Raw genomic sequence first — 25,334 nt, forward strand, 5'->3', positions numbered from 1 at the left:
TTAAAGACCATCTTGTTCCACCCCCCTGCCATGAGCAGGGACACTTTGCACTATCCCAGGCTGCTCCAAGCCCTGTCCAGCCTGGCCTTGGACACTTCCAGGGATGGGGCAGCCACAGCTTCTCTGGGCAACCTCTGCCAGGGCCTGCCCACCCTCAGAGTAAAGAATTTCTTGCTAACATCTTACCTAAATCTCTCCTCTTTCAGTTTAAAACCATTTATCCTTGTCCTATCACTATCTTCCCATGTAAGAAGTTACTTTCCTCTTTTTAAATAAACTCTCTTTAGGCTCTGGAAGACTGCAATAAGGTCTTCCTTGAGCTTCTCTTCTCCAGCCTGAACAACCCCATGTCTCGCAGCCTGTCTTCACAGGACAGGTGCTTCAGCTCTGATCATCTTTGTGGCCCTATGATCTGTCTTTAGTCACAGCAACCTGAAAAGGGACATAATCTAAATATTGTATTTTTGTTGTGATAGCTCTTCCTATTAAGATAACTTGGACATGACAGTGCCCCTTTCTGCCTTCCAACAGGGATGCAGTGGCTGCATTATTTCTGTAGGTGGGCAGATTCCCAACAACCTGGCAGTGCCACTGCACCAGAGTGGAGTGAAGATTCTTGGCACAGATCCTCTAAAGATTGACCAGGCAGAAGATCGCTCCGTGTTCTCAGCTGTCCTGGATGAGCTGCACGTGGCCCAGGCTCCCTGGAAGGCAGTCAGCACACTGGTGAGTTGAGATGTGCACCTGGGAAATGCTGAAGCAGCTGGGGGGTGGGATGTGCAGCTGCTTATCTTGATGCATTTCAAGATTTTGAAGGCATTGGACAGTTTCTTTCTGCTCTTGCTGAAGAACTTTTTGATCCCTGTAAAGTGATGCTGCAGCAGCACTGGCAGAGGATGGAAACTGGAAGGGAAATGTCTTGAAAGCACCTCAACAACCTGTGGTAAATACCCAGCAGAAGTTAGTACCACTGACAGGCTGGTCTAGGTATCCTGCTGGGCTTGAGGAGCAGGATAGAGATAGCAAAGGAGTAGAGATGTGTTGGCATTGCTCTTTGTGGACAGGGGAGCTCTGAAGGTGCCAGCTCTGAAACCAAGTTTAATTCAGTGCAATTTATGTTACACTCAATTGAAGTTGAATTGAAGTGTTGCTGTAGCCTCCAACTTTTTTCCCCTCATCTTAATTGCTACTAAACTGTAAATGCAGTTAGAATTGGAATTTTAGAATTACTTTAAAATATGTTCTTGTTCACAGCATGTTTTTCCTCCCTTTCTTTAGAGAGATGCAGTTGAGTTTGCAAGGTCTGTGAGTTATCCATGCTTGCTGAGGCCCTCCTATGTTCTGAGGTAAAGTTCAGCTGTCAGAGCTCAGCCATGTGGGGTGTAAACTCCAAAACCCTCTCTGAGACAAGGGAGAACAACCTCAGGGGATGTGTGGGAAACTCTGTGCTAGGTGTAAGTGGCATCAAGCTGCCCATGAGATACCTGCTCCACCCAATTAATAAAGGCAATGGAGCCCTGAAGTCCATCAGGCACAGATCAGAGGTAGAACATAATAATAAAAATCTCTGTTCAGCTGTATTACCTCTTGCATATCTCAAGGCCAAACCCACAAACCATCTGGGATATTCTTTCAGGTTCCTGAGATTGTTACCTTTACAATTAAGTCAGAAGATTGTTTGCCACCAGGAAAAGGAGAAGGGAACCTGCTGAGGCTGTTTATTGAGATGGGCATCTGTTTTCAGAAAATGACAGAGCATCTTTTGAGTTCAGCTTCTCATTTGCCAAGCTTCTCTGCTTACAGGCATGTTTTATGTCCCTCCACTGTGGCAGCTGCTTCTCATTAAACAGACATTGTACAGAGTCCCTCATTTCCAGCAGCCAGCCAGACTTTTTGAGGAGGTTACACCAGCACATCCACACAGCAAACTCACAAGTTCTGAATGATTGCTCTTCTGTCTGAGAAGTTTCTTCATAGCTGGGTGACTCAGCACAGAGAGCAGTTTGCTGGGCATAGTTTACAAGTGAAAATAAATTGGAGACAGGATCCTTTTCATATGGAAGACACACATATCAAAACGAAGAAGCTCTATATCAGTTTTCAGGGCTGGAGGACAAGCACAATTTTTATTTAAAAAGAAGAAAAAGAGAAGGGTTTCTTCAGCCCTGAAGGAAATATCCTTTAGAAGAAACTCCTGAATGTGACTTTTCTATCTGGTATCTCAGACTTGCAGTAGGGTTTCAATCAGTTAGAAAACAGCTCTCCTGTCAGGGGTAAAGTTGAGTATAGTTAAGTATAAGGTAAGAACTGCTCCTGGTGTAATTCTGCAGATATTAAGGAACACTTCTTTTAGCCTGTTGTTTCCATCTGTATTAAAACCATTATAGGCCCTTTCTGTGTGAAGTATTTGCTAATATGTGTTAGTGCAGGCTAGGGGGACTCCAGGGAGAATGATGAAACTGGAGGGTGTAAAAGTTGAGGAATGAGAGTGTGAAAAGCCCTAGTACAGTCCTCTGCCTGGCCTCTGTCTGCAGAACAGCAGCAGTCCACAGCTGGATTTCTTCATTCTCTGAGCAGATATGACCTTTAATATTGGCCAGTTCCCTTGGAAAACTGAATGCCTTTCCCCAGCAGTTAGGTACTGTGTACACCAGCTCACATCCTCAATGGTACTATTGACACAAGTTCATGGATTTATTGAACTCCATTGATTTACATCAGCCCAAGAGGTAAATAGAATCACCTAGGTACCTGTGTCTATTTACCTTAGGATAAAGTGACTGATTTGTGCCATAGATCCTTCTTCCACTTTTCCCCACAGCCTCTGTGGATTTGCCCAACAAAGCAAAGGGAAAGCTGGGCATCAGAGGTAGAAATGGGAAATGTAACATCTTTTTTTTATAAGATTCTTGTCTTAAAAAAGGACTTGAATCACATACTCTGGACCCATGTTCTCCCCGGGACCAGGTGAGAGATGAGGAATCTGACTCCATGTTCTCAGAAGGCTGATTTATTATTTTATGTACTCATATTATAATAAAGAATGCTATATTAAAACTATACTAAAGAAAGAGAAAGGATCCTTACAGAAGATTTAACAAGAATGAACACTAAAAACTTGTGACTGACTCCTCAGAGTCTGACACAGCTGATGGTGATTGGTCATGAAGTAAAAGCAATTCACATGAAACCAGTCAAACATGCACCTGTTGGTAAACAATGTCCAGACCACGTTCCAAAGCAGCCAAACACAGGAGAAGCAAATCAGATAGTTATTATTTACGTTTTTCTCTGAGGCTTCTCAAGTTCCCAGAAGAAATCCTGGCAAAGGGATTTTTCAGAAAATATGGCAGTGACACTCTTCTTTCCTGTTCTCACAGTGGGTCTGCAATGAATGTGGTATTCACTGAAGAGGAAATGAAGAAGTTCTTAGCAGAAGCCACCAGAGTCTCTCAGGTACCTCTTTGTGCTGCCAGTTCCTTTTGTGTTCCCCTTATTTGTTTCATCTCCACTTTTGTTTCTTTCTCTTTGTTTCCTTATTGTGTCTTCCTCACTCTTTCCCTTCCTTGCCTGGGGAGAAGACAGTTTGACTCCTCAGTTTGTTAATATAATAATACCAAATATCCTTACTGACCCCACCAGGATGCCTGCATGGAGCAGGAAGAGCTGTTTTACCTGCATGTACATTTCTGACCAGTTAATTTCCCATTTCTAACCAGCATAGAAATGGGAGCATCTTTCACTCAATTTTCTCAATTGTTTTGCCTGGCTTCTTTGAACAACTAAATACTTAATCTTGGCATCTCTTCTGCCTTACCTAGTTCTGCTGGATCCAGCAGAACTCCTCCAGGTAAAGGCCCTGATTAATTCTTGTTCCTTTGTGGAACATAGGCTCAGTTTTTCTGTCCAAAGCCTTACCTAGTTCTGCTTCCCCCTGAAGAACTCCTCCAGGTGAAGGCCCTGACTTGTTCTTGTTCTGTTTTTTTAATGGCTTTGCTGTTTCAGTGTTGTGTCATTATAACATTTATGTTGTCAATAATGTTCAAAACTTCTAAAGCAGGTTGAGACAGATTGAAGTAAACAAGGTTGTGTGCACATATAAAATCTTCAGGTGAAAAACTGCAGCAAGACAGAAAGGAACAGGACATAAGCCACTAAATTTATGAAACAGTGTAGGCTTCAGCATTGTCCTTGCCTGTGAATTTACCCTTGCACTGATAAATGGAAGGAATTGTGTCTTGTAACTTCTGGAGTTGCTTGGTATTTTTTTCAAGAGGAGCCTTTAAAACATGCACAAACTGTCATTTATTTCATTTTATTCTCTAATAAATAATAGGCAGTTAATAGTGGCTGGGACAGGTAAAATGTTGAGACACAAAGCTGGCCAGGAAGAATGCAGATTAGAGTTTTTTTGGAGCAAGTATCTGGAAGGAGAAAGTATTAGAGGAGAGTGGAGGTGTGTGCTAGCATCCCAGAGACAGGCATGAAGAAGAGGAAGGAAAATAACTACCAGGGAAGGTAGTGAGAGTCAGGGCCAGGTTGTTCCTGGCCAGCTATAATTACTGACAACCTCTCCCTGGGAGACTTAGGAAACCAGGCAGAGAAATTAGAAAGGAATGGATCAATTGCATAAAATATATGACTAAAAAATAGCAACCAACCACTCTAGAAAGTCATTGAGAATGGCAAGGACCAGTTCCTCTGTGAAGTACCATGTGCACTGAGGTGACTGGGAGGCTCAGACCAAGGAAGAATTGAAGACCTTGGAGCTAAGGGCTGTCTTTAGGAGGTGGGATTATAGGTCATCCATGAGTTTCTTGCTATCTTCTTTGTGCCATAACCTCTGTGATTTTGCCCCAAATTTCCCTGTCCTGGTGTTGTTATGGAGAGCTCAACCTTTTATGCATCAGTGGTTTTGGGGAAATTGTACCAAGTTTCCCCCACTATATCTTTACAAAGTTCACTTATCTGTGGAAATGAGAATATTAATAGATTTTTCTTCTGTTTTTTTGCTTCCTAGGGTCCTAGGTGGTATATACAAACACTCTGTTAAAAAAACTTTCTAATTTTTTCTTGTCTTGATGGCAGGATTACCCTGTGGTTCTCACTAAATTTATCGAAGATGCCCGTGAGGTAGAAATGGATGCTGTAGCCAAGGCAGGAAGAGTAAGTACTTTGCTTGTCTTTAATATTAAACTTGTTTTTTCAGGATCTGAGATCTGCAGAAATGTGTAATTTGAATGATTTACTACAGAGCCATGGATTCATGCTGAGGAGAGTAAAGAAACAAGAAGAATTCATCTTAGGCTCAAAACTGTTGTGCTTGAAAAGCTCCACCTCTCTGATTGTATGCATCTAACCAGTTATTTTTTTAAGCATTGCTTATCCATGTAAATGAATCCTTTTGAATATAATTTTTACCAGATTTGCAAATCACTACCTTCAGAAATTACTTTCTTCAGAACTTTATCATGGGTTATGGAATTACTACAGTTATTCCATTTTTTTTTTTTCAATTTTGTCTTGCCTTTCATTACTCAGCAAAGGCAAAACCCCCACAAAGTTCAGAATTAAGAGAAATAATATTTTTTCAATTTTAATTTTTAACCAGCAGACACAATCACTTTTTTGCTATTGAGGTTTTATGCCTTGATGCAGTTAATTCAATTTAAATCCTTAGGCCTGGATTTCCTCTGTTTGCTTAAAACACCACAAAAGAGGGGGGATAAAATGATATACCAGTGATGTTAGTTCATGCTTGTTCTTTGTGTTCTGGCAAGCAGAACTTTAAAAAGCTGGTTTAAAGCCTCCTTAGCTTTTACCTTCTGAGCCCACATGTGTTAGAGGAAGGAAGCCCCAGGATTTCCAGGCTGTTGTAGTTTTTAACATATTCATGATTTGCTTAACCATAATAGCAAAGACACTGATGTGGTCTGCTTGTTCATATGCCCAGTGTCTGCTTCAGGCATATTCTCCCCAAAATTTTAGGAAATTGACTTTTTCTTCCTCCTCCATCTGTATCCTTTTCCAGCTACAGTTCTGCTCAGGAGGCTGGACTGTGCTGGAGAGGAAGGAGCAGTTTCTGAGAGGGTGAAGTGACCAATTATTGTATTTGCAGGGTGCCCCAATGAAGGCAGGAATGATGAATCTGACTCCATATTCTCCGAAGGCTAATTTATTATTTTATGATACTATATTATAATAAAGAATACTGTACTAAACAATACAGAAAGGATGCTTACAGAATGCTAAAAGGATATTAATGAAAACTCGTGACTCTGGAAAGAGTCCTGACACTGATTGGCCAAAGAACACATTCCGCATGAGCACAACACAGGAGAAGCAAATGAGATAAGAATTGTTTTCCTTTTCTCTGAGGCTTCCCAGGAGAAAAATCCTGGGTGGAGGGATTTTTCAGGTACTGTGAATGTGACAACCAGTGAGTGCTCTCTCCTTGCTGTGTGCAGGTCATTGCCCACGCTGTTTCAGAGCACGTGGAGGACGCAGGGGTTCACTCAGGAGATGCCACCCTCGTGTTCCCCACACAGAGCATCAGCCAGGAAGCCTTGGAGAAGGTGTGTGTTGCTCTACCACTGAAAAGAGAAAAGGAAATGAGGATTTCCTTTCCCTGCACCACCAGTGGAGAAATAAAATCAGCAATGATTTTTTCAAGGCGGGTTTAGTATGTGCAAGTGAAGGATGTCAGAGTGTCCCTGTGATTGGTTTGATTACCTGAACTGTATCTCAGTAATTTAAACAGTGCACACTTATAGACCCATGGGATTTTTTTGTTTCCTTGGTTTAGAACCAGCTTCTGTAGCAGTAGATTATTGTCTAATTCATACATAAGCCATGGTTCTCTCTCCACTTCCTTTTCTCCCACAATACTTAAATGATTTTATCAGATGTATGACTTTCTAGCTGCCTGCTTTTTCAAAAATAGTATCAGGATGAATGAACCTCACCTCATCTTGATTTTTTTTTTCCAAGAATAAACCTTGTGATAGAGAGTTAGTTGTTAAGATGCATTTTTTAAATGAAATGTGCCGTGTTACTTTATGTCATCCTGTTAGGGGTTTGCTTGGAAGCCAGCAAAAGCTGTAATGCAATGATCTGTGCTCCAGCTCTGTTTCCAAGAATGTCCAAAGTATTGTTTCTGAAAATAGCCATCTCCTGGAGAAAAGCTATTCAAACCCTTGTATTGACACACCTGGGAAATAAGGCTTTCCTCCCAGTTTGTTCCAGAGTGTTCCTACCCAGCCTCCTCCCACTGATCTGTGATGGCACAGGCACGTTGGTGAAAGACTTCAGGACACTCACAAAGCTGATTAGTTATTTTCAAATAACAAACCATTATTCATTGTGTCACCAAGAAAGGTATAAAGACTCCAGTGTAGGAATTACTACAGGGCAAGGCTTTGATTCTTTGTTTTTCTCCTTCTCCCCTCAGCTTTCTGACACACAAAAAACCTGATTTTTACTTTTGCCCTCAAATGGCACTTCAGGCTCTAGGTTACTGGAGAAATTAAACATGTTTGCTTTTGAAATAGTGCTATTGCTGAAATGTGGGTATAGAGAAAAAAAACAAGGCAGAGAGAGATGGTGTTTAAAGAAATCCACAAGTGTAGTGATTTATTGCCATGATGATCTCTATTTTGTGGAACTTAATGTGTGTATATCGAATAAATAATTAACACTTTCTAAATTTGGTTTTTTAACAGGTGAAAGCTGCTACGAAAAAGATTGCAAAGGCTTTTGCCATCTCTGGTCCATTCAATATCCAGTTTTTGGTGCAAGGCAGCAAAGTGCTGGTAAGAGCTGCTGTGAGTGTGTCAGGGCCTGTGCTGTGCTGAGCCCTGTGGGTTCTAAATCTCTGCTGGGGCCGTGGTGGCAGTGACACCAAACCTGCCTTGGCAGAGGGTGTGGGCTGGTGCCCCCCTTGGTCACACAGCTCTCCCTGCCTGTGTGGCAGAGAGCATCCTCCCCTGCCTTCACACTGAGGCTGAAGAGAGTCTGCTTGCTTTGTCTGTCAGCTTTGTTTCACTCTGGGCTGCTGTCCTTCCCAAAGCTGTCAGTTTGGAATAGGATGGGCAGCACTGAACCTCATCCCATGTACTGGGTAGCATGGCTTTTAGATCTCCAATATCTTCTCTCAGATTTAACTCTTTTGATATTGAATTAAGCCTTCAAAGGGATTGAAAAGAAAGCAAGACAATGTGAGTGTTTAAACCATTACTATAAGCTATTAGGAAGGTTATCTGAATATTCCTGGTAGCTATTAGCAGCAGAAGTCCAGCAGTGTCTGACCCTTTCTGGGTAACAATTGGCTTTCTGTTGCTGATGGAAGGAGGTCAGAGGAATGTGAACAGAGCATGACTGAGGATACAGTGGATAGGAAGAAAAACTGACAGGAAACAGAAGAGATGCATTATTGGTGAAAAATTCCTGTTTGGGCTATGAGTTGAGTAAAATGTACTTTCTGTTCTTCACCTTTTCCCTGTTTCACACATGGTCATTCAGAAACTCCCCAGAGGGAGAGAACAGAGTTTTTCCTTCCTTGCTTTCCCACATTGGTGCCTATCTTTGTACAGCCCCTGCTTTTCACTTGTACCATCACTATTCTTACCCCCTTTCACTCAATTTTATTCTCACTTCCAGCAATTCCTCTTCTGCTCTTGAATTCCTAGAGAAGAACTTCTGCAGAACTTCTTTGGTACTTCCTTGCCTGGCAGAATGGCTGCCACATGTGGGTGGGGGAAGTCAGCAAGGACAGTCCTGGCATCCAGGAAGTGCCATCACCATGGGAAAAGAGCAGGTTGGACCTCTGGAGGTTGTTCCTAATGCCTGTGCCTATGTTCCTGTGAAGTCTGGCTCCCCTCAGCTCTGATATTCAGACAAATAGAGATGGATCTCAGCTGCTTGTATCTCAGGCTGGCCATTCCCCACCCCTCTTCCCTGTTTTAATAATAATCCCAATCTCTGGGTTTCCTATTTGACAGCCTGAAGAATATGTCCACCAAGAGGACTCAGGGCTGCTTTCAAAAAATACAAATCAATGTATTTTTCCCTGCACAGTGCTTAACCCTGCTATTTCTCTTTTTTTTAATCCCACCAGGTGATAGAGTGCAACCTGAGGGCCTCACGCTCCTTCCCCTTTGTGTCCAAGACTCTGGGGGTGGACTTCATTGATGTGGCCACTAAAGTGATGATTGGGAAACAGGTCAATGAGTCATCCCTCCCCACAATGGAACATCCCATTTTTCCATCCAGATATGTGGGGATTAAGGTATGGTTTCCAAAAGAACCACAGGAACCCCACCACAGAGCCAGCACGGAACACATTAATATACAATTAGTACTTTAATGCTCAGAGAGAACAATTTACTCATTGGCCAAAGGTCAAATTGACCTTTTGTAGTTTCTGTCAAGATCATCTGTTTGGAAACTTTAGAGAAAAATCAGAGGAAAATTATCCAATGAAACCAAGTCTTCCTTTATTTTTAGCATCTAACCTACTCTGAGTCCTCTGAGTTTATGAACTGCATAATAAATTTACACTTGCAGAGTTGAAGTTCAGGCTATTTCATAATACTATATAATACACATGTGGACATGCACAACTTTGTGTTGTGGGTGCCCCCCACATTTTATCTGCAGGACCTGGGACATGGGCTGTCAAATGCACATCATCCCCTTTATATACACCACTGGTTAAAATAGGGGGGGAAGTCTTGCATCCTTTGGTTTCAGTAAGGCCAAGGTTGTATTTTCCATAATTGCATAGGACCCAACAGAATAAAATGGATGGTAGATGTTTTTGAATGCTTAGTGGAAGAGAAAAAAAGTAGTCATAAAAAAAAAATCTAAAACAGTGGTGCAGAAAATCCAAAGGATAATGAGAATTGTTTTTACAGAAACTTTCAAGCTCTAATAGCTTCCATATAAAGTGAAAACTGAGGGAGCAGAAAACACCTAACATCTTTCTATTAATAAAATGTTCAGAACTATTAAAATGCAAGCCAAATTTATGTCCCAAGCCGGCCAGTATAGATATATATTTACATTTTATTTTGATGCCACAGATATGCGTTATCCAAAATTCAAACTTGAGACTTTTTTTCTTTTTTTTTTCTTTTTTTTTTTTTTTTTTTTTTTGGTGAGCCTAATTTATTTTTGTACATTTCTACTATTTAGACCTGGGGCTTCTGCACTGTTGTTAGCTGAACTGCCAAGAGTTTTGTATCTCCTGGGAATGCTGGCTCCAGAGCAGAAAACCCAGCTTTATTCTTGAAAACTTCCCTACAAAGCTTTTTATACTTCTTGCATCCTGAGTGGATTTGTCAAATATAAAAACCTGCTAACACCTTTGGAAACGCTAAACTTTGAAAAACATCCCAGTTTAGCCTGTTTGTTGTTATTCATGCATCATATTTCCTATCCTCTTACAATTTATTGCTAGCAGTATTTGCATGGACACAGGATCTTTTTTATTCAGCAGTTCTTGAGAGAAAAATACAAAACTCTTTTCTTCTTTGTCAACATAGCTGCTCCTTTGTGGATTTGAGTACCACTGTTTAACCTTTAGTGACTGAAATGCTGTCTTGCCATGTTTGCTTCCAGACTGGTGCAAGTATCAGGGCCTGACCAAGATGAAATCCTGGGCAGAGAATAAGTTTTAAATAGGGTTTAGTTGCAGTACCAGCGTCTGCTCCTGAGGATGCATTTTCATGTTCATGGCAGATAGAAATTAGGGAGGTGGTGGAAGGCTTTGCTGCTTGTTACCTTTCAAGACAATGTACTGTAATAATCCATGTATTAAATGTATTAAAATAATCCATCTTGACTGTCATATCTCTGCTTGAGTTGGCCACTGTAAACATTTTCTCTAAAGTGGAAACAAAACTGATCTGAAAGTCTCAAAGACACACAACATTTTTTGAGAAGCCTTTTGAATTTCTCCTGTCTCATTTTAACTGGTCACTGTTAGGTGTCATGAAGCAGCAGCTGTTTTATCTTCATTGTTACCCTTGGGGACCTCCAGGGACAGAATTATGGCTTCAAATTTTAAAATATATTTGTTTCTAAACAGAAACCTTTATGCAAATGCCATCAGTAGTTTAAGACATGGAGAAGCTCAACAGAAAATTATTTGGTAGTAAGAAATTTGTTCAGTGTTTGTTACATGTGGTCATTGGTTCTTTAACAGAAACTTTCTTTTCCTCCCTCCCCTCCATGTTTCTTATTTTAAGATCAAATGAGACAAGAGAACTCAGTGGTGTGATCTAAGTCCTCAGATTATGATAATAATAAAACAACAGTGATCAGAGGACTTAATATTAGCATACAAAGAGAAAAAAATTACAAATGGATATTTCTGGATGGAGGAGGGGGTAAATATGAAATAATTTGCAAATTTTTATCTTGTTTGCACCAAAAAAGGGCATTCTTATGGAATAGTTTTATTTCTGCAAATGAAACATTTGATGGAGAACAGCATTCTCTGGAAAACCAACTGGATTCAGATAATCTCTCTCCTTGTTACATGAATTAAGTGCTTCACAGCCTTTTTGTTTAAAAATGTGTCCTTAAAACCATACTGATAGTGGGCTACCACTGAATGAAAGTCTACCACTGGAATGTGAGCAGGATGCCAGAGTTGGATGATTGATTTATTGGTGGAATAAATGGGCATTTGTTCCAGTCCATCATCAAGATGCTGAGGGAATTATTTTACCAAATAGTTCTTTGCTTATCAGCCTTGACCACTGCTTTTTTTTTTTGGATAAATTCATGTCTCTTTCTGCTTTCTGTCACTCCCAAGTGTAGCTGGAATTTTTATATTTTTTAAAATGATCCAATTTTTATTCTTTCTTTCCCCAGGCCCCAATGTTTTCCTGGTCCAGGCTGAGAGATGCTGACCCTATTCTCCGGTGTGAAATGGCCTCTACTGGGGAGGTATCTTTTAGATTTGCTTTTTTTTTTTTTTTTTTAAACCAAGTTGACTTTAAACATCATGAATCTTTGAAAGTGATCTTATTACTGCCTGAATCATGATGGCATCTGTTGCTTCTTCAGAAAATTGAAGACATCTTTCTTAGCTGCAAAACCCACAATGTCCTGGAAAAACCAGGGTTTTTTCAGCCACTGGATGTCCCTGTTTACCTGCATGTCAGCTCCCTGAGTAGGACCTGGTTGGTGTGATAGCCTGAAATGAGTTTATCTGAGAATTTTTGGGTTCTGGGTGGTTGTTTTATGACTCATGAGCTTCTGAAAAACAAGTGGTGGCAGCTCCCAAGCCCCATGGACAGCAGTGATGTGGAGAATCCCAGGCCTGAGTGGTTGGTCTTGAAATGTGCCATTTGCTTAGAGGCAGCAAAAATGTGTGGTGTTTTCTTGTTGCCTGATAACCAAGTGAAAGAAAGGGACAATAAAATGTGGTGGCTGCAGGGGCTGTGGGCAGGATGAGCCTGGGCAGCTTTCCCCACTCTCTCTTTGTGTAGCCAGGCTGTGGGGTGCTGCTGGAACATCTCCTGGTGTGGTTATGGCATGCTGTGAGGGCACAGGGCCGGGCCAGGCTCAGCATCCTCACCCTCACAGGCACAGGTTTCCATCCATATCACTTAATTCATGAAGAAACCTTTTGTTCTGTGTGAGTTATTTCTGAGCTGTCAATGGTGTCCATAGATACACCCAAGTAATCTTTAGATTTTATGTGTTCTGTTATTTCTAGAATGAGTTGCAGTAGCAAAAACTTATTCTGGGCCAGAATATCCTCTTGGAAAGTGATTAAACACTCAGGCAATTTGATCAGACTTGCTGTACCATTATTGGGCAGGTGGCAGATCCTGGGCTGTCCCTTTGAGTGTGAGCTCGGGTATGTCCAAAGGAAACATTTACCATTTTAGTATGGAAAAGTACCCAGATACAAAGTTAGAACAGCCTCAGGCCTCCTACACCTCTCCAGAATGACTTTATTTTACTCTTCATAATATGCTGGAAATCAGTATTGCAGAAGATTTCCTTTCTGTATAGTTAATGGGCAGAAAAAAGTCAAGTGACTTCTGTGACTTCCTGATTTTCAGAACAAAATAGGATATAGAGACAACCTCCTCACCAAAAAAAAAAAAAAAAAGAATAAAAATGTAACTAGGGACAAGAATTATTTTTCTGGGCTTTATACAGAGTTAGAGATTACCATGGTCATAAAGGAGGGATTATTAACTTTTATGAGTTGGAAAGATCCATATTCACAAATGCCATAAAGTGTGACAGTTATGAAAGTCTTTCTTATAGTGAAGTAAGTATAATAACTTGCTTTGGGTAAAAAAGCTCAGTTATTCCTCACAGACATTTTTCACACACATGGCTTGATCTGGGCTTGAATTTGTCACATCTGTCTGGCAGAGATTTATTTTGCTGGAAGCCATGGTTCCCACAATAGGGGAAGACAGTGCTGGGGTCCCTTTGAGTATTGTGGCTGTGGACAATGCCACAATGATAAACCTCTCCTGACAGGCTGGGAGCCTACAAGGGAGGGTCTGTCTGTCACCCTGAAAAGTCCAGGAATATAGAACACATAGAAACATATAGAAAACATAGAATATTTCATGTTGTCATGACTTTTTTTATCCCTTCCCTTGTGGGATTTTTATTTGTTTAGTTCTCTTTTTTTTTTTTACTTCAGTAGATGTGGCAAATCATAATTTATTTTTTATGAAATACTGTTTTCTGCTCACCATGGTGAGATCAGGAATGTGAGGGCTCACTCTGAGATGGGAAGGGCCATAAGAGGAAAATGGGAGAGCAATGCTCAATCAGCTCAATCAGCTCCTTTATCCCATCTGTATTTGTTGGTAGATTTGTTATTTCACAGACAAAAATCAGTGACAGTTTCTACTTCTGATTGTTTTTCCACAAGTGTGGAGCTGACCAGAAAAAGTGAAGGTTGGTTGGTTTTTATCTTTTTAAACTTTCACAAAAGCTCACTCATTCCTCTTTTTGTCACCAGAATTCCAAATTTTGGTTAGGAATGCAGTTTTTCACAAGATTCTTATCGTATGACAGTCTGTTATCAACTGAGCTCCACATCCAATTCTGAGTGCTGGAGAGCTGCTAAATTATTCTTCCTGGTTTCTTCCTCAACTTTTTCTTTAAAATTATACTTTATTTAAAATAAATTATTATGAATTTTCCTGATTCCTTTGTTCTTAAGTAAATGCTAAAATTTTACTCGAATTTTGTTCATCTATGGACTTTTAATGGAAAAGCATCTTTATATCCTGTGGTTTTCCTTCACAAGCAATGGCAGGAGTGCATGAAAGCACAAGCCCAGCCTTACCCTGCTTTGCAGGCACACAGAGGAGCATGCCTGTGTGCACAGCTCTCACTGGTGTCTAAGCCTTCCATTATGTTAAATAATTTGCAGTGCAATCCCAAACACTGGAGCAGAGGCTGTGTACAGCATCCCAATATCTTAGCAGAATCAATTGTTGCTCCTCAGTGTGCTGTTTGAAACTAAAGCATTGCTTGTTCCTCCATTATTGCTTCATTCAAATGATGAGATTTGTCTGCAAAGATTTTCTGATTTATTCTGTTCCCCATGCCTGCAGGCTCCATGCAAAGCAGTCTGTCTTCTTCCCACAGAAACAACAGATCCTCTTTGCAAATGTCATTCCTGTTTCTTTTCAAAGCAGTGTTTTTGGGTTGTTTCTGGTTTTCCCCTCATGCATTCTTTGTGCCTTTCTGCAGGTTGCATGCTTTGGGGAGGATGTGTACTCTGCCTTCCAGAAGGCTCTGCTTGCCACAGGCTTTACATTTCCTAAGAAAGGAATTTTGATTGGAATCCAGGTGAGTCCTAAAAAATCAAAGCTTAGAAAGGACCAACACAGAGGGGCTCAGTAGCTTTTGCCTTGTTTCCATTCATGTGGCTTTATGGCTTAGATGTGTTTCTCTGCATTTCATCCTGAAGTGCAGTGGGACAGCGAGGAGCAAACAGGAGAGATCTTTACTGAATTCAGCAAGGCTGGTCTGGAGGGTTTTCCCTCTATCTATAACTATCAGGGTCACCTGGCAGCTACAGAAGTTTTTTCTGTCACACAGAGCAACTTTCAGTGATGACAGCAAGAGATGAAACCCTAAAATCCAAGCTCTAGTGTAGCAGGGAGTCAGGGCACCTGCAGAGTCTGCATCCAAGAGGCAATCCCTCTGAGGATGTATTAAAACCAGAAGTTTGTGAGCCAGGAAAGAAGAGCCAATGCTACATTTTAGTAGTGATGTTTCTGGTTTCCACGCTTTGTCAGAATCCCTCCTCATAGGGATTGCCTCTCTGATGTAGACCCTGACTCCATGTTGGACTAGAGCTTGAATTTTTGGGTTTCATCTCTTGGTGTCGTCACTGAAGGTTGCTCAGTGACAGAAAGTTAAAATGAAGTCATTATGGGAATGCTCTCCAGTGCAATGGGTTCTGCAAAGAGCCTTTACATGAGGAAATTTCTGATGGATTTTCCTTAGTAACAGCCCTGCCCTTTTCACAGGCCTGGATCAGCAAGTAGGTTGTGTATTTCAGGATGAAAACACACAGAAAAGGAAAAAAGTCTTGGTTCTCTGTCAAGGAATAGTTACTGACTGCATAAAGTGCTGAAATCAGAGACACTTGTAAACTTTAGGATGTTCCTCAAAAATTCCTGCCCTTCCTATTCATCTATATTGTTCTTGGGCCTCAAAAAACCATGTGGTTGCTTCTTGCCATTTTCACATTGTGCTTGCAATAAGCTGATGCTCTACATGATTGCATAAGGCTGATGAAACAAAAACCATCAAATAGATGAATTTTCCTGTCAGACAACTGGGGTGTGAAAAATGTCTTTGGCTGTTTGTGCCAGCAGAGGATGTGAAGGAAGTGTGTGAAAAGTGGCCAGAAAGGAACATGACTTCTGCTAACAAGGATTACTGCTGAGTCCTTAAATGTCAACATATATACACACATCTGGGGATGGAAACAGTTGCTCCAAGTTACCTCTAATTAGCAGAAAAATTGCTTGCTACCTAGGTAAAGTTTACAAGTTCAGTATGAAACTCTGGGCAGTTGGTACTGTATGTCTACTGTATATACTGCATATTTTAAAACAGCATTTAAAAAAGGAAAAAAGCAAAGCCAGGAGGAGAAAAAAGGAGAGAGACAAGTGTTTAAAGTTTAAGTGTGTTTTCCAGATAGCAGCTAAAGGGGAATGGGCAGAAAAGAAAGTCATTTTAGCTATAGAAAGCATTTATAAGTTCTGTGTCAGTAGCTGTTAAACTGAGCCAAATGTTCTTTGTACAAAGGTGTTAAGAAGAAAAAAGGGAAAAAGAGAAGATAAAACAAAGCCCAAAGCTCAACTCCACAAACCTTTTAAAAGTAATAAGTTTCTGTCTTTTTAATGAGTGGTTTACAGTTTATTTTCTTGCAAAAGAAACTTTAAAACAGCAGATCAATCGCTTAAAGATCTCTCTGTATCTCGGCATATTTCTTCCATAATTAAACTCCAAATCAAGAGGTGTAAAGTTGATTCTGAGAACCAGGCATTACCCCCTCCCCAGTCTGGAGATTGTCACCTATGTACTTTTCAATGGGCTGCTTTGAAACAAAGGGGAAATAAACCCTGTGGGAAGGGAAGGTTGAAATGCTGACCTTCACCTGACATGCAGACTGTAAGTGGTCTTTGAGTATTTGGCTGGAAAAAAGGGGAGCCCCCCTCTGCAGAAATAAGAGGCATCAGGCAGGCTGTGAACACCAGCACTCTTCTTGTTTCAATCACAAACAAGAACCCACCTGTAGCTCTCTTCATAGAGAGCAGGCAGGCACAACTTCCCAAGGATATTTCCTGGGAATTGCAGGGAGGAACCTTAGAGAAAGAGAAAATTCTTATCTCTGCTCCTGTTGTTTTTGCACATGTGGAATGTGTTAGGAAGATTGTTTACCTGAAGAGAGTTTTTAATTGGATTCTGGTGATGGTTGTTTATATTAATTGGCCAATTGGGTCAAAGCTGTGTTCTGGCTGTCTGGAGACAGTCAAGGGTTTTTCTCTAGTATGTATCTTTTGTATAGTATCTCTTTAATATAGTATAGTATAATGTAAAATTGTATTGTTTTAATAAAACAATTGTTCAGCCTTATGAATCATGGAGTCAGATGCCAATCATTCCCTGCATTGGGGGCTCCCTGAATTTGATACCCACCTGCCTCATACAGGCAAAATTGCTGAGGTGTCCTCACAGGGAAACACAGCCTCGGAAGGACAGATAGCACACACCCTCTCTCAACCATCACTGAGCGCTTTCAAATGCCAGGATGGTTTCTGCACCCTGTTCTGGTGCACAGAGCACACACACAAGCTCCCCTGGTTGTCTCTGAGGAAGGTGCTGTGATTCACCTGCAGTAGATGGTGAGCTCAAAGCACACCCTAATTTTGAAGGCTTCATTGCTTCATGACTAGCACCTCACCCTGATTTTTAGAATGAATTTTTATCTATTGCAGAGGGAGAAGTAAGAAGCAAAATGGTCTTGAATTCTGCTTCTCTCCAAAGCAGCTAGGCTCATATTTCAGTGATTTGGTATGCTGCACATTTATACCTTTGCTATTAATCATGTTGAGGTTAGAGGACACTGCTTCTTGAAGGTAAAAGTCAAATGGATAAAGTTAACAGGAGTAGAGAGGGAGATCTTGGTTTCCTTGCAAATGTTTCTGGGGTATTTTGCAAATCAAGATCAAATGGTGCTGCTGTGATCTGCAGCCCAAAGTGAGCCCAGGGTGCCCAGGCAAAGGAGCTGCCAGGCTGGTGCGCAGTGCCAGGGGTCACCTGCTGTGCCATGCTGAGCTGGGGACAGCCCAGTTACCACCCAAGCTCAGGCAGGGGAGTGCTCCTTGCATCCAGGGCACAGCACGAGGCAGGTTGGGCAGCTGGTGGGGACTGTGAGCCTGCTGGGGTGTCCTTCAGCTGAGAGCTCTCAGTGACACTGCCCAGGACAGGGATTCCCAGGATCTGAGGGGTCTAATGCTCCGCCAGGAGAGATGGAGTATGACTTCCATGGTAGACAAATGAAATGTCAGCTGATAACCTATCTCTTCCCACAGTCTGGAGAAATCTGTGGTGCTGAAACCCTGACTCAGCCATTAAATAATTTCTATTTTACGCAAAAAAGTTAAAAAGCTGGTTTTTTTTCTTTCCTGATTGGGCTATTCAGTGATATCTCTGGGATGGAGTGCATCTGTCTTACACACAAGATGCAGAAACCATTAATGGAGTATTTTATTTTTAAATCCTGGCACTCCAAGTCTGTTGTTTCAAGGTAACCTTCTGTCTTGGTTCCTTACATGCCAGAATTTTTGCATCCTCCACTGTGGGTTTGGATACAGATCCAAGATTCTCACAGGAGATGGGTTGGCTTCATTTTGAGCTGGATCTCAGTGAGAACTGATGTCTCTGTATTGAATGAGCTAAGGATGTAGTTCTTTACAAACAGCAAGGCTTGCTGGAAAACATGAGGAGTTATAAGAAATGGAACTTTTCAGATAAAGGAAAAAAAAAAGGCAATTCTCCTACAATAAATACCTTCCACTAAGTAAATCTGCTTGTACTTTTCACCTTTAGCAACTAATGCTTCCTTACACAGGTTATTTCAGCCAGCTTTTAAATCTGAGGCTGCTCCAATGCAAGCTGACAGCTGTAATTTCTTTTCATAGAGAGGCTGTTTTATGTGTCTCAAGTGTTCAGTACATGTTTGATAGAAGTTTATAATACTGTTGTGAAAGCCAACACCCCTGACCAGAAGGCAGAACCACTCTCTCTGACTGGGAAGCTGCCAGCCCTGTCACACTGTATATTTATATTTTCCTGCTAATGTACAGAATGAGATGGCTTTCAGAAGGATTGCTCAGGAAAAAAACCAAAACCCTGTTTAGTCCTTTTCTTCTTAGGAAATTGTTGACCCTTCAGGATATTGCTCTCTCATCCATAAAGGTTAAGCTATCAGGAGCTCCAGCAGGAACAAGGGAGCTTGTAATGATCTTACTTGCAAATGTGTGTGAGACTGGAGCAGGCTAAGGTTAAAAGCAAGGTTTGGCTTGCCCTGGGAGTGAGGAGGGCATGTGTTGTATGTGATATTTGCATTGCTGTACCTTCAACATCCCAGAGATACTTAGGCTGATACTTTCACCTGTTACTCTAAAACAGCTTGTTCAAGTGGAGATGTCTGCAGGAGGTGGTTGTACCTTTCTAAGTGATGTTGAGTCTGGAAATGCATTATAAACAATCTTTCAGAGGTGCTGTAAGTCAGGCATTCAGGTCCCCATGGGAATGTGGCATCCCAGTCTCCTGACTCCATTTCCATATTCCCACTTAGAAATGCACTCACACATGCCCAAGCTCTTATTTGTGTGAGTGTGCAAACAGAGCAGCCCAAAACCATCCATATATCTTATCTGCCAGAAAAGAAAGCAAATGTTTGAGCAATGATTGAAAATATATTTAATTAGGAGCTGAGGAGACTCTAGTTGGTGTATTTGAGAAGGAAATTGCACAGATATTTCATATACAGTAGCAAATCTTTAATGGTTGCAGTCTGACTTAGTATGGGAACACTTTCTCTGGTGTAACACAATATATCTTAGTTCAGAGTCACTTGGGCTTCAGGATCCAGACAGTTCTCTTGGGAATTGTGCTGTACATGCACATGCAGACATTTCTGTCCATGCACACACTCAGCACAGAAAAGTGAATTTGCCTCTTAGCACAGTGGGGAGGAGCTTCATGTTGCCCAAAAATGTACTGTTCCAAATCCTACCTTTGGTGCTATATCTAAAAAATGTCCTTTTCCAGGAGTCCTTCCGCCCCAGGTTCCTCAGTGTAGCAGAGCTGCTGCATGAGCAAGGCTTCAAGGTAGGTGGCTCCACTTAGTTAAAGCTGGAGAGCTTTCAAAATCTCAAATGTCCCCGGCCTGCTACAGGAACATTGGAGTTCCTTTGAGGATAGAGAAGAAAGGGTGTTTTCAGTTTACAACAGGGATTTTTAGCTGAGGGATCCATAAAGTCAGCAGGTACCACCCAATTAAAAGCTTTCATGTTTAATTGAGCATGTGGGTCTGTTGTGAGGGCAGGAACAACCCTGGCTCTGCAGCCAAGATGACATTGTACACTCCCCCAGCTTCTCCAAGAAATAAAAATGCCAATGGGATGCCATGTATGGCAGGAGACAAGGAAGGAAAACCCTTTTTTTATGGAGTGTATCTGTGTAGTGCTGCGTTTTCAGTGACACTCAGGCTGCAGATAGATGAACTTTGTGGTGTTTACATCACTCTTGTAACTCCTCTGTATTTTGCACCCATATGTCTATGGAAAAGCAGCACAGCCACAGAAGATTGGTGAGAATTCTGCTTTTCAAAACTTAGCACTAGGCATTAAAAAAGAAAATAAACATGGCAAAAAAAAAATACAAGTGATTGAACTTAAGCCCTTTTGAAAGTCACAGGGATTTAGGCTTTCCTAAGCCACTTCACTGCTTCTGGTAGTGCTACTAGCATTCACTGACTATCATCCATCAGGAAATCACAGATAACAGAAAGTTGGGAAGGTTGTTCTGTTCTCTGTGTGTCTCTCTATATGGAGAGACACCCCTTTTATGAAAAATGCCCTCCAAAACCAGCTCTGACAACAAGGCTGTGTGTTGGATCAGGCCCAGATGAGTTCAATGAAAAGTTTTGGTATTGTGAAGTACATAGTAAATATATCTTTTTTTCCTGGGACAGCTTTATGCCACAGAAGCAACCTCAGCCTGGCTCAATGCTAATGGCATCCCAGCAAATCCTGTGGCATGGCCATCACAGGAGAGCCAGAGCCCTGGCCTCCCTTCAGTCAGGAGGTAAGAGACCCACCCACCTTGTCCAATGTGTGTTTACAGTCCAGGACAGCAAATGCCAGGGGTAAATTGATGGTCCTGTTGAGATCAATGGTAGGGGTTTAATGGGGCTTTGAATTCAATCCAAAAGTTTTGGTTTATCTGATTCTGTCTGGAGATGCCACAGCAGGGATGTTTCAGCTTAATGAGGATCTCATTGCACAGTCCTGTTTAGTATGGCTTGCATGTATTGCTCCATGCTATATTTTCATACAAGGATACATGAAATTTGAATATTTAGCCTTTTAATGGCAGTCAGTCATGCCTTTACCTGAGTGAGAATCATGCCTTTAACTGAAGCATGACTGACTGTCATTAACAGGCTAAATAAACATCTCAGTTTTGCTGAGCTGTATCAAGGCTGAATACTGCTTTGCATTGCTGACTAGAACTGAAACAAATCCAAAATCCTGAATAAAGCTTAGTGCCTTAACTCCCCCAACCCTCATTTCTTGAGCAAAGACTAAGCTCAAATGACATTTTTCAGGGTTGTTTAGCTGCTTGCCTGTGCTATTAATTTGGGGTTTTTATTAGGAAGGACAGACTGTCACACTGTCTTGTGCCTTGTCTCTTCAGGCTGCTGAGGGATAGGAAGGTAGATCTGGTGATTAACCTGCCCAACAGCAGCACCAGGTTTCTCCATGATAATTATGTGATCAGGAGGATGGCTATTGACACTGGGACTGCTCTGCTCACCAACTTCAAGGTATTTCCCATATTGTTCTTTCTCCTCTTAGACATAAGAGCCTTCAGAGCTTCCAAGCCCTTGTGACCATAAATTCCTGTCTGTTTGGACCCTCATTATCTTTGACAAATAATGTATCTGAAAATCATGGTACAGTTCAAATATATCTTCTTTTTGCTAACATGTAAAATGACAGCAATGACAACCCAACCAAATCAAACCAAACAAAAAAATACAAATTCTGAAGTCCCGAGTCCCGCACTGTGCAGCTGAAATTGTTGCTGCATCATTTTCACTTCAAAACAAGCATCTCACACAGAGTTGCATGTAACATCTTTAAATTAGGCATGGGAAGTGCTTTTCAGTGGAATATTATCCTGGTATATTATATTATCCTGGCTCCTTAAACCTTACAGCAGGATGTAACTGTGCTTTCTTGAGTGATCCTTGGGGCAGTCCAGTTCAGAAGTGCCATCCAGGTGGAATTGCTGCCTGTCCTGTTGCAGTCCCAGTTACCAGTCCCTGTGGGTTTTATGTAGCTCCTGACAAAGCCCTTCACACACTGACAGGGAATAAAAATTAGGGAATGGAAGGTGGGACTCCTGCTGTCAGCAGCACCTTGCCTTCCTTTGCAAGGGGCTTTGACTGTCACAAAAGAGCCTCATTTGGTTCTCATTAAGCACAGCAGCCAAACTCTCGCTGATTTTGGTGGCCACTGACATGGAGCCCAGTGCCTTGAGCTGGTGTCCAGCTGTTCAAAAGCTTCTGCTGTGGTTGGAGTGAGAGGGGGCAGGGAGAATGACAAGCTGAAGGTTCACAGGATGATGGCCAGGCATGGTTAGCAGAAATGGGGAATTGAAGATGCATCATTGCCTACTAGCAAAACACCTTCTGACAACCACAACAAGGGTCCCCAGCCAAAATTTATTACCACACCTGCTTGATGCCTTTCACTGAACTGTTTGGATTATCAAGTCTTAATCTCTGAGTTTGAGAGAGGAAAATAAGCCTGGTTGTCTTTACATTTGGGCTGCAAACAACAGCTCTCACAGGACAGAGCTGTCTTGCAAAGGAAGCCTGGGCACATCTGCATCTCTGCAGCTGGACACACAGGCTCCAGAGGGCTGGAGCATATCCTGTGCCCAGCCACCTTGAAATTGGTATTGATTTGGATGAACTCGAGGACTGGAGCTGCACCAGGAAGTTTCAGGGTGGCAGAGCAGGAGTGTGGAGCCTGCTCTGTCATGCAGCCTTTGCAATGCTCAGTCCTCCTCTGCTTTGTATTGACAGGTGACAAAGCTTTTTGCTGAAGCTCTCAAATACTCTGGAAAATTGGACTCCAGGAGTCTCTTCCACTACAGACAGACTGACAATGGGAACACTGCATAGAACTCTCTCCAGCCTGCAATCTTACTGCTTCTGGTGCCTCAAAAGAGAGTAGATTTCAGATCATCCACCTAACCATCTTTCCATGTATTTTGCTTTTGTTTGGTCTTTTTCAGCCTGCAGATTTGATGGGAGAAAAAGGCTGCATGTGTGTGTCCTAGAATTGCTCCCAAGTTCTGCTCAGTCCTTCAGGCTATTATCATTACTGTTTTTTACATTCTCATTCAATATTGTGAATTCAGGTGGCTCTCCCTGTATCATAAAGACTCTTTCTCAGCCTTCTTTCTGCCTTCAAAAGGGGAGAACTCCCCAAAGACTTCCCACATGTTGCTGTCCAACATTTTGTGCCGTGATTGTGGGCATTAAAATCAAATCCTTTGAAAATGAAGTGAAAGTGTTGCAGTGCTTTACCCCCTCAATGACCCTTTCATTTCCATTCCACCTTTTCAGCTCTGGCAGCACCTTCAGCTGCTGTCTGTGGAGCAGATCCCTGCTGTAGCATGTGAGGTGTGTTTTCCTTGGCTGTCTGCAGGGCAGGAGACCTCAGCAGCTCTGTGTCCTGCAGCACATGCAGGGCCTTCTCTAAACCTGGAGCAGCTGAGGAGCATGCACATGTCATGCTTGGCCTGCAGTGTGCACACAGCACACCCAGGAGCTGGGAGCATCCGAAGCTGGACAACTTCTCTGGTACTTGCTAGAGTAAGCTGAAGTGGAATGTTTTCTTCCAGTGGATGAGAGGATCAAACCTGGGCTGCTTCTTGTGTGTGCTCCCAAGAAGCTTTGAGTGTAGAGGAGAATCAAGGTGAAGAAATTTTCTGTTTGTGTTTTTTTTTTTTTTTAATTAATGCTGAAACATATCAGGAAAGATATAAAATCTGATGAGAGCTGTTCCTAATATGAGCAAAGGTATGAGCAGAGTCTGTGATTGCCTTCAGTTACCAAGGGACTCTCTCAACTCTAGGTGCCAACTGCCAAGACCAATTTTTGAGCCAGACTTTATTTCTGGTTGCCATCCCAAGTGTTCTTTTCATGATATTTCTTCAGTACTATATTTTGTGATGAACACAACCCTGCCTGCTGTGCACAGGGAGAGCTTTGCACTTTTAGAGTAGAGATGTTATTAGAAAAACTCACAACAACAACAACATAAACCCCCAAACCAACCAAAACTCCAGAAGAGCCCAAAGGCATCAATTGTTCACCCATTCAGTTGTGAAATGAGTGACTAATGGTGGTAAATGAAGCAGCCCTTCAAAGGCAACCTGTGCATGTTTTTTCAGTGGCAAAAATCCCATTAGCAGCTGGTGTCATCTCATATCCACCCACCCTGCTTTCACCTCTAGTAGTGAAAAAAGCAATATCTTAAAACATCTGTATTCTCTTGTTCTTCTGCTTTTGTTTTGTCACTCACCTTATGAGTTGAAAATGAAATAAATGCCCGGATTGTGACAGCTACTCATTCTTACATTCTGCATGGCCAGATTCTGCTCTTTTTTTAAGTCTTCTTTTTAAAGCATTGATGAACACTGGTATGTTAAGAAACCATCATTTTTACATGTGACAGTGACCTCCTCATTTAGTGCAGAGCTGCTGAAATGCCTCAGAGGTGAGGAGGTGCTGGGAAAAGAGCAGGAGGACAAGGGCTCCAGCTGCGTGTGTTCCAGCGCAGGGAGAAGCCCTGATCCCCTCAAGCAGACTTGTGAAATGCAGGTGAGGAGACAGAGCAGTGGGCTAACAAATATTGGAGAGATGGGAACTTTTATAAAGGGGCTGCCAGTTCTGGAAGAATAGGAAAACTTTGCTGTTAATTCAGCTTTGTGAGCCAGTGTTGCTGTGCCAGTTAGCTGTCAGTGTGGCTGCATCCATTATCTATACTTGTGCACACATTCCTGTTGCTGCAGCAGCTGCAGGTACTTCATCCTCAGCTCCTTTGGTGTCCATACAATTGGAGTGGAATCCTGTAGAAAAACACACCAGGGCTGAATACACTCTGAGTACTGTGTAATTATGCAGTAATGTTGATTTGCTGCTGGTGCTAAACTCTGGGCCCTTTCCCCCCTCTGTACACACGCCATCGCCTTTCCTGCCTTTGCTCCATCTCCTTTTGGTGTCTCCTCTCCTCCCTCCCCGTTGTTCTGACTGATGAAAGGTGAAACTCCAACTTCTGTCATGGTCAGAAGGAGTCAAGAAATCATCCTCCAGCTTACTTCAGGCCCACAGTGATGCTTGGCTGAACTTTTTTCTTGATGTGCCTTTCTTTTTTTGTGCGGACACTGTAGGAAAAGATTTTTGAGTATCTACAGCTGTTGGGATCAATGCAGAGCTAAAAAAAAGT

At 41.9% G+C, this 25,334-nt stretch overlaps 1 protein-coding gene across 1 annotated transcript in view; it reads left to right on the forward strand.

Annotated features, from left to right (window-relative positions):
- Positions 1-23,387, forward strand: part of CPS1 (carbamoyl-phosphate synthase 1) — a 90,934-nt gene extending 67,547 nt beyond the window's left edge. The window contains exons 26-38 of the mRNA XM_063161400.1: positions 532-726; positions 1,279-1,346; positions 3,381-3,456; positions 5,089-5,166; positions 6,468-6,575; positions 7,722-7,811; positions 9,116-9,286; positions 11,881-11,955; positions 14,749-14,847; positions 19,855-19,914; positions 20,780-20,892; positions 21,505-21,634; positions 22,904-23,387. Of these exons, the coding sequence (XP_063017470.1) occupies positions 532-726; positions 1,279-1,346; positions 3,381-3,456; positions 5,089-5,166; positions 6,468-6,575; positions 7,722-7,811; positions 9,116-9,286; positions 11,881-11,955; positions 14,749-14,847; positions 19,855-19,914; positions 20,780-20,892; positions 21,505-21,634; positions 22,904-23,002 (1,362 nt within the window). The 3' untranslated portion in view covers positions 23,003-23,387. The remainder of the gene's footprint in view (positions 1-531; positions 727-1,278; positions 1,347-3,380; positions 3,457-5,088; positions 5,167-6,467; positions 6,576-7,721; positions 7,812-9,115; positions 9,287-11,880; positions 11,956-14,748; positions 14,848-19,854; positions 19,915-20,779; positions 20,893-21,504; positions 21,635-22,903) is intronic.
- Positions 23,388-25,334: the final 1,947 nt, after the last annotated feature.

This window comes from Melospiza melodia, chromosome 8 (assembly GCF_035770615.1).
Source record: "Melospiza melodia melodia isolate bMelMel2 chromosome 8, bMelMel2.pri, whole genome shotgun sequence".
NCBI lineage: Eukaryota > Metazoa > Chordata > Aves > Passeriformes > Passerellidae > Melospiza > Melospiza melodia.